The sequence below is a fragment of the Hyperoodon ampullatus genome (assembly GCF_949752795.1).
Source record: "Hyperoodon ampullatus genome assembly, chromosome: 7".
Classification (NCBI taxonomy): Eukaryota; Metazoa; Chordata; class Mammalia; order Artiodactyla; family Ziphiidae; genus Hyperoodon; species Hyperoodon ampullatus.
Genome location: NC_136920.1, coordinates 8,258,846 through 8,267,536, shown reverse-complemented (window position 1 = coordinate 8,267,536; position 8,691 = coordinate 8,258,846). Strand labels below are relative to the sequence as shown.

Genomic DNA, 8,691 nt, shown 5'->3' with positions numbered 1-8,691 from the left:
GGTGGCCCCCTCCCTGCCCTACAGGCACGCTTCCTGGCAGTGCCACTTGAGGGGCTGGGTGGGCACTGGCAAGTGGTGGGCAGGGAGCAGGAAGCTGTGAGAGCCTTGCACCAACTTGAACCATTGTGGGTTCCCTTGAGCATCACGTCCTGTGGAAATGGGATGGGGCCTATTGCACCTCTTCCCCAGACCCGTAGGACTTAGGGAAGCGGGGAGGGGATGGGCCTTATTGCATCACACCCTCCTGCCAGTCCAGGGAGGGCTAGAGGCTCATGGCTTCTGTCTCCTGGCTCAACAAGTGTTGGTGTACGCGTTTCTCACTCCCAGAGTGGGAGCAGGGCTTGAAGGGGGAGGGGAAAGAGACGGTGGTAAAGGTCAGGGATCAGAAGCCATGGGCCTCCAGGTGCAGGGTGACCGCGGCTGCCGGAGGCTGCATCTTCTTCTTGAGCCGGTTGAAGTCCTTGGCCGAGCGCCACAGCCAGGTCTGCAGCTCCTTCAGCAGCCAGAAGTCATCCATCTTCTGGAGGAAGTCACTGTGGGCAGGGTCAGGGGTCCAGGTGGGCTCAGTCCCGGGCAGAGGCTGGGGCAGCGGGTAGCCCAGAGCTGCCATGACGCCCGCGATGCTGCCCAGCAGGCCCTGGAGGCTGGTGCAGAAGTGGGCCAGGCTGCGGCGCAGCTCGGCCGTGGCGGCCTGGCGGTTGAGGCCACGCAAGTAGCACAGGAGGTGGCTGTAGGCCTCGTAGTTCTGGGTCAGCCGCAGTCTGTCGTTGAGGCTTCGCCACACCTCCAGGTTGACAGTGGCCCTGGGCAGAGTCTCCGCCCCGAGCCGAGGTGGGTTGAAGTCAGGCTCGTTGAAAGGGGGGCCCAGGTAGTTCAGCTGTGAAAAGGAGAGGGCGATGGGGAGGGAGGGGGAACGGAGAAGCCAGCTCGCCTGCCTGCCGGGAGATACCTGCTCCCAAAGCTGCTATTTCCTGTGTCCACTGACACCGGGCCCCACCTCCGCGCTAGGCCTCTGTGTTGGTGGGCCTCCCCTAAGTTTCTCCAGGGATGTCATTTGCACGGAGGTGACAGTTGAAGCAATGGGCGTGATGAGCTCTCCTATAGAGAAGTGCAGAAAGAGAATAACACGCAGCAGAAACTCAGGAAGGACGTGCTGATTGGCTGAGAGTACCAGCCTTGGGAGAGCGCCCACCGTGGGGGCGGGACAGAGAGGAAGAGGAGCCACGAGGACCCAGGAGGCCAGGCTGCAGAGGTGAAGGTGGACCAGGAGAGTCAGAGCCAAGGAGAGGAGTTCAAGAAGGCAGCAACGCTCAGCAGTGGGGCTGCAAAACAGAGAGCGAGGAGAATGAACCTTAGAAATGCCATTGGGTTTGGCAAGAAGGAGGTGCCTGACGACCTTGGAGAGAACCGTTCCCGTGGCCTGGAAGCCAGATTGCAGGGGGTTAAGGAGTGAGTGGGTGGAGAGGAAGTGGAGGCAGAGGCTGCAGACCACTCCTTCAAGAGATTTGGCAGCCCGGGGAGAAAAAGGGTCGGGAGCTAGGGGGGTAGCAGTCAAGCAAAGGTTTTCTGGACGGGAAACCAGAGAGGGAAGAGCGGGTGGAAAGGCAGAGGGGCCCGTGAGCATCCGAGCTGCCTTGGGTGGAAAGGCAGAGGGGCTCATGACCATCTGAGCTGCCTTTGCCCCTTGGTACGCGTGGTCCACCAGCTGAAGGGCAGGGGACAAGGTACTCACTAAGCCCCCAAAGAAGCGCTCATAGGCGCGAGGCTGCAGAAGGAAGAAAGTGAGGCCATCTCAAGAGTTGGGCAGGAGGAAGGGTATCGAAGACAGTCTGGGGAAGGGGAGAGAGCCTTGCCAAGCCTCCGGGGAGAGGCCTGGGGCCCCGGGAAAGGGCGAGGGAGACGGTTCAGCTGGGAGAGAAAGGGAGAAGCGGGAGAAGCGAGGGGCGAGGCCTGGGATAGGCAAGGGCCCGGGGGAGGTTCCCACGCTGACAAGCACAGAGACAAACTCATTTCCTCGGTGTATCCTGGGGCCGGAGCCAGCTCCCCCCGCCACCCTCCTCCCCTTTCTTTCCCTGGCTCCAAAGTAGGGTCTGGGATGTGGAAGAGGAACACGGGAAGAGGGGCCAGTTCCCCACGGTCCTCGGAACCCTGACCCTCCTGCCTTCCCTCCTGGGCTCTCTGAGCATCTCTGGACCGCCCCCAGATCCTTATGGCACAGCTTCCAACCGCACCCTGAAGCCCCTGCCACTCCTGGCCTGGGTTCCCTGCAGCCCCCTTCCCCCAAGTCCCCCCTAGGAGGCCCAGCTAGGATGGGAGAGGCAGACAGAAGGGAGGCCCATGGGTCCAGAGCAGCAGGGCCCCAGGTCTGGGGCAGAGACGAGCTGGAACACAGGCACGGGAGGTGGGGCCCCTCCATCCCCACCCAGCCCCACCCGTGCGCGAGAGACACCACAACACGGTGTAAACAGAGGAGACTTCCCCGGCCCCCAGGGGGAGGCGGGCGGCTGGGCCCGCAGCCAGCGGGGCGTTGGGCCAAGGCGGGTGCGAGGCCTGCCCACATGCCTAGTCCTGGGGCCAGGGATGGGGAGGAGGGGCACCCTCCCTAAGAGGGAAGGGCGGGAGACAGGCCCTCCCCATCACCCCATCATTCACCAGGACCCCCACCGGTTGGCCTCTCTTCCCCCACTCCCATTCTTCACCCAACTCCCAGCCCCTGAGCTGCCCTGGATACTCACATAGGTCCCAGCCAAGCTGCGGAGCTGGTGCTCCAGGTAGCGGGTGAGGTCATAGGTTTTCTGGATGGAGGGGCCAGGCCCCGGGTCCCCTGTGCGGTTGAGGGCTGGCACCGCAGGGAGGTGCCAGAGCACGGTGCACAGGCACGCGAGCATCCCCCACGAGTCCCCTGTGGACAAGACGGCGAGAAGCGTGAGGGTGGCCCGGCCCGGTCAAGGAAGCTAGCTAGCAGCCCCTCAGGTGTCTGTCCCCACCATAGGCTGGGAGGGGGTGAGGGTGGACCACCAGATGGGAGGTGCGGGGAGTGGAGGAGGGGAGTGTTCCTGGCCTGAGAAAGTGTGTGCATGGAGGCATGTTTGTGTCTGAGGAAGAGGACTTGGCCTGTTTGTCTACCAGGAGGTACTGGAGAGTATTTGTGTTTCAGCTAAGTCGCTATGTGTGCCGACATGCGTATGTGTGTGTGTGCACGTGCGTGCGTGCGTGTGTGTGTGTGTACATGGGGGACCAGGCCAAGGGACTGCGGATCAGAATCAGTATTCCCAGGTTCCAGGTGTACCTCGGCCTCCTCTCCCACCCTCCGGGTCCCACTGCAGCTTAGGGGGAGCCAAGGGGTTGGGAAACAGCACGTGTCAGAGCTTCAAACTGAGAGAAGTCGGCCCTGAGAGGGGCGCCCCAGAGGCGGCCACGAGTGGGAGTTGAGCCAGAGGCAGGACGTAGGGTCAAACCACCGGGGTCAGAGGCAAGGTGGAGCTGTGGACCACCAGGGGCGGGCTGAAGGACACGGGGCTGGCTCGGGCAGGCGGTGGTGGGTACATTCTGGGATTTGATTCCCGGGTGTGGGAAGTGTAGGATCGACTTAGATTGAAGATTTAGTGTCACTCTGAGAGGCTGGCTGCAGCGTGGAGATCTGCCCCATTCTCCTCTAGGGTATTGGATGGGGAAAATTGGGACCTGAATGAGACCTGGTGATCAGCCTGCAGCGAAGAGAGGGGGCAGGGGGAGGGAGAGGGGGAGGGGAGAGAGAGAGAGAGAGAGAAAGAATATGATGTATCTGCCAAGAAGGACTTGTCTGCTGATGGTGCTGGAGGGTTTGGGCCCCACAGGATACCAGAGGCCGGGGGTCATTGCTGTGAGGACTAACTGGGCAGTTGGGAAACATGATTTTCCCAGCTTTTAGGTGAGGTCCAAGGTCAAGAGCACTAGGCCAGGATTCAGTGGGCATTGGGACTGGCAGTGGCCATGAGGGTTAGCGTAGAGTAAGGCTATAATTGGCATTGAGCTAGGTTAGGTTTAAGGACTGGGTTCCTTTCAAAGCTTCAGGTTAGTTTATTGGGATTTGGTTGACTGAGTGTGGTTGAGGTTTGTGTCCAGCTGGGGGATGTGGTTAGGTCTGGGCAGGCAGAGGGTTGGCTGGGGCTAAGGTTTGTGAATCTGTTGATTTAGCTGTCAGATGGGGTGATGCATGGCCTGTCAGCAAGAGTAGGGCTAGTTTGGGCTTTGAGCTTGGGTAGGTGTGAGATCACGAGTGATTTCTTTCTTCTAGTTTATATTATATACTGTCAAATTTTCTACAATGACATACGTTGCTTTGATAGAAATTAAGTTGGATGGGGGGTTAACAATTTGATTGTACTTAAGATAAGTGTGGATTTAAGAAAGGATTAAGACTAGGTAGGTTTAGACTTAGTCATAACACTGGGTCAGGGCTTCAGCGAGGGTTACAAACGCGGAGGGGTTTAGGATTCACACTCTATGGAATGTCTCTTACAGAGTGCAGGGCTCAGGTGGGAACTTCTGCGATGGCGCAGCTGGTCAGTCCTGACTCTTTCAGATGCATTACTGGCTGGCTTCACTGACAGAATGCAGTAGCAGGGCTGCCACTAGGGTCAGGAACCCTGCCCTCTCGGGTGGAGGGCTCTTGGTTCTAGGTGTGTGTGTGTGTGTGTGTGTGTGTGTGTGTGTGTGTGTGTGTGTGTGTGTGTGTGTGTGTGTGTGTGTGTGTGTGTGTGTGTGTGTGTGTGTGTGTGTGTGTGTGTGTGTGTCCCACCCATGTGTGTTTTAGGACAGAAAGCAGGATCAGGCTCATAACTGCTCCCTAGGGAGACAGGCTCCCCGTTTCCTCTTCCCCATCTGCAGCCTGTGGCTTCCCTCCCAAGCGGTCCTTTCCTCATTCTTCCTTTCCATCCCTAGCTCTTGCTGACCCTCTGAGTTCCTTCCTATTCTCCGTTCTTCACATCCCAACACAATTCCAGGCCCTTCTCCTCTGCTGCCTTCAGCCTGGCTATCTGGTTGAGTCACCTCCAGGATCCTTTGGGTACAATGTGGGGTTAGTTTCAGAGGCTGGAGACCTGCTGAGGTGGGCAGCGGTCCTTGCAGCCTTGAGGTAGCTTTCAGGATTGAGTCTGGTGTCTTCTCGCAGTTAGTGGCAAGGCCGAGGGTCCCAGGTGAAGCAGCAGTTGAGCACTAGGCTCGCCTCTTTTCCCCACCCTGCTCCGGGCAGCCCTGCTAGCCGGAGTTCTGGGACTGGGCTCTGCCTGGCCCACGGTGGGAGGGGGTGGGTAGGGGTGGGGGTCAGGAACCCAGCTCTGGGCCTTGTTTGCCCCCTCCCCTTCTGGGCGCTGCGGGACATCCCTGGGGAGGATTGGCTCCCTATACAGGGACAGCAGGGGGAGAAGCCTTTGGAAACACAAGAGGGAAGTCATCTGGGCAGAAAAACGGCTCGTGAAATTAACCAGACGAGGCCGGTGTTTCCAGGAATATTTCAGTTCTGAGGTAACTGTGTCACTGAAGGCTGGGGGGTGGGCAGGGGGGGGAAGCTGAAGGAGCTGCGGGATTGACCCATGGAGAGAACCAGAAAGAGGGAAGGAGCCTCAGAAATCCAGAGGGAGAAGAGGCCAGGAGAGGCGTAAGGTGACAGGGCTCTACCCTCTATTAGGACAGCCTCCACTCTGGGCAAGATGTCCCGTATCTTAGGCAGCAAAACTGAAAGCCGTGTGGGGCAGGGAACACCTGTGGTTTAGTCGAGAGCACTGGAACTCAGCACAGCCCGCCGCTTGCCTATGTTCCTAGGAGGGCAAGCCCAGTGGGCATCCTGGAGCCCTCACATCCATCCTCCTCTCCAGGTTCATGGTGTGCAGGTGGACCGGCCACCAGGGGCTGTGTCCTGGGCCCCCTCCCCGAGTCCTGGCCCCCCGCCCAGCCCCCGCCCCAGCTCTGCCTCTGGCTGCTGCCCACTGATTGTTTACATCCCGTCTTCCCCTGTGTTTATAAATCCAGCTGAGCACGTGAGGAGCTAATGAGAGCAGCTCACGTTTCCTGCTGCGGCCCCCCCACCCCCCATCCTGGCCCCCACCCGGGCCAGCCCCTAATTCCATCCAGATCCCTGGGCCCTGGGAACCGAGGCCCCCCCTCATGAACACACACACACACACACAGACACAGACACACACACACACACTTAGCCCCCGCAAGAGCATGGCCACCCTGACACAGCTACACAGGCAGGCATACCCGTGTACACGTGTTTAGGCAGTTGCCCCCTCAGCCTGTCTCCCCCAGTCTGACCTCACGCAGTGAAGGTAGGGTGCTCAGCAGTGCAAATACGCCAGGGTAGTCAGGGTGGGTAGGACAGGTCAGCCAGGAGACTGTGCACCTGGGATTGGTGGCTAAGAGCCATCAGCCTAACAGGTAGGAGCGGGGGGAGGCATCACAGAGCTCCAGAGGTGTTGGGCTGAATGTGGGAGCCAGAGGAAAGGCCCCACCCTCAGGCCAGACCAGGACCAGCATCCTGGTGACCTTGGAGGGGTCTGTTGAGGTGCACTGAGGGGACGAGCGGTTTAGGGGGTGGTGGGTCCACTGTGGTGTGAGATCCAGGAAACGGCCCTGGGGGTCACCTCCCAGCCCCCCTTCTCAGGGAAAGGCCCAAAGAAACAGCCCATCTTTCCTTGTCCTCTAGGCTGGCTGCCCTCCCCTCTGTTCCTTCTCTCCCTTCCATCCTCTCCTTGGTTCCCTATCCCCCAGGCAACTGAGAATCGGCTTAGTGAGTGGGTACACATGAGCCCAGAAGTCAGGAGACCTCACTTTGTCACCAGCCCATCTGGTGACTGGGCTTGTGTGAAGGGGTTGCACTGTGCATGTGAAATTCCAAACCACGTGATGCTCCATCTCTGCTGTGCTCTTCAGCAACCCCCTCCCTGCCCTTCTCGTCCAGCCTAAATGACAGAAGAAACTGAGGCCCAGGGTAAAAAAACAGATGGGCAGGCAGCCTTCCAGCCTTGTGGAGTCCGTTCCCACCCAGGAGTTGGGCTTTTGTTGGAGCAAGAGGGTCCGGATCGTGCTGCAAGAGGACCCTGGGTGGAGCGGGGGAGCTGGGCAGCCAGCAGAAGGCAGGCACGGGGGGGGGGGGGCGCAAAATGAAGGAGATAGTCCGGCAATTGTGTGGGTGTGCTTGAAAGGGTGTTGTTATCCAGCGGGTATGGGAGGGGCTCAGAGGCAACGAGCAGGAGCCAGGGTGTGAATAGGCAGGTGGGATTGTGGGGAGGAATGTGAAGTGTCACTAATGGAGTAGCTGGTGCAGAGGGGTGGTGTGCAGAAGTGTGAACGGCCCCAGCGCAGGGCTCTGCCAGGGGAGAGGGAGCCATTACATCAGTTGGGAGGAGAGACTTCTGGGGCTGCTGGGTGACAGTTGCTGCCACCTCTGCCTGATGCCCGTTTCCTCCCCTGGTTGAGTGCCTGGCTCCAGGGCAGCGAGGGTGTCTGAGCCAGTGGGGGGAATGGGTCCGATCTGTCAGGGGGATGTATCCCTGTGTCCTACGGTGGGGGGGGGGGGACAGTTGTGTGCTCCTGGAGCCGGGAAGGGGTCCGTGGGGACAGTGAAAGCTCAGAGGTCTCAGCCTGTATGGGTCAGGGTCAGAGAGCGCCTGACAGAGGAGTGGGTCCAGTGCCTCCAACCACAGCCTCTCTCTGAGGCTCGGACCACTCCTGCCGAGCCGAGCCTCCAGCCCCCTCCCCTCCTGGCAGCCCCCTCCTACCCCAGGGGGGAGGGCCAGGCCGGGCGCAGGAGGAAACAGGGACGTGTCCTCTGGGATTGGGAGTCTGGGGAGGGCTTCTGGAGCGCAGTGTGGAGTTGCTGGGAAGGAAGGTAGGGAGAGCAGGGGTGGGGGGACTCTGGCGAGGCCCGGGGACTTGGGGTTTCCCTCGAGGGGCTCGGCCCGAGAACCCCGCCGGCCCCCCCCACCGGCGGTGACCTCTCGGCCCCCTCCCCGAGGCGGCGGCGCCTTCCCCCTGTGTGGCCCCCGCGCCCCCGGCCCCGCCCCCGGCCCGCTCCCGCCCGGTCTCTCCCTTCCCGGCGGCGGCGGCGGGGGCGGCGGCGGGGGCGGGGGCGGGGTCCGGGGCGCCGGGCTCCGGGCTCGGCCGGGCCGCTGCCCTTTCCCGCGCGTCAAGTCCCTGCCCTGCCCGCCCACCCTCCCGCGGGCCGCCGGGGCCGAGCGGCCGCTGCCTCCGCTCCCCGGCCGGTGACAGACTTTCCTGCCCGGTCCGGCCGGGCTGCGCCCGCCCCCCGCACTAATCACTCCCAGGCCACGGCGGGCCGGCCCGGGGGGCTCGCTGCCGCCTCCCGCCCCGCCGCCCGGCCCCTACCTGCCGCCGGCTCCCCCGCTGCGGGCAGCATGGTGGGCTCCGGCCGCGCGGCGCGCAGCGAGGAAGCCGCGACTCCCGCGGCCCGGCCCGGACCAGCCAGGCTCCGCTCTGCCCTCCGCCCTCCTCTCTACTCTCGCCCGCCCTCCTTCCCGCCCTCCCCTCCCGGCGGGCCGGGGAGGGAGAGCGGCGCGGCCCGAGGTGTTGGCCTCTCCTCGCCTCCCGCCGGCCCGGCCTCGGGCTCCCCGTGCCTCCCTCCCTCCCTTCCTCTTCCTCTCCCGGCCCCCTTCTCCCCGCGCGCCGCGTCTCCCTCCCGCAGCCCCG

At 62.0% G+C, this 8,691-nt stretch overlaps 1 protein-coding gene across 1 annotated transcript; it reads right to left on the bottom strand.

Annotated features, from left to right (window-relative positions):
* Nucleotides 1–382: 382 nt before the first annotated feature.
* CLCF1 (cardiotrophin like cytokine factor 1) lies at nucleotides 383–8,401 on the bottom strand (the record flags this gene model as incomplete). The annotated part of the gene is made up of 3 exons (XM_079708044.1): nucleotides 383–877; nucleotides 2,736–2,902; nucleotides 8,371–8,401. 3 exons carry the CDS (start codon nucleotides 8,399–8,401, stop codon nucleotides 383–385), a joined length of 693 nt encoding a protein of 230 aa, XP_079564170.1.
* Between the last annotated feature and the right edge of the window lie 290 nt (nucleotides 8,402–8,691).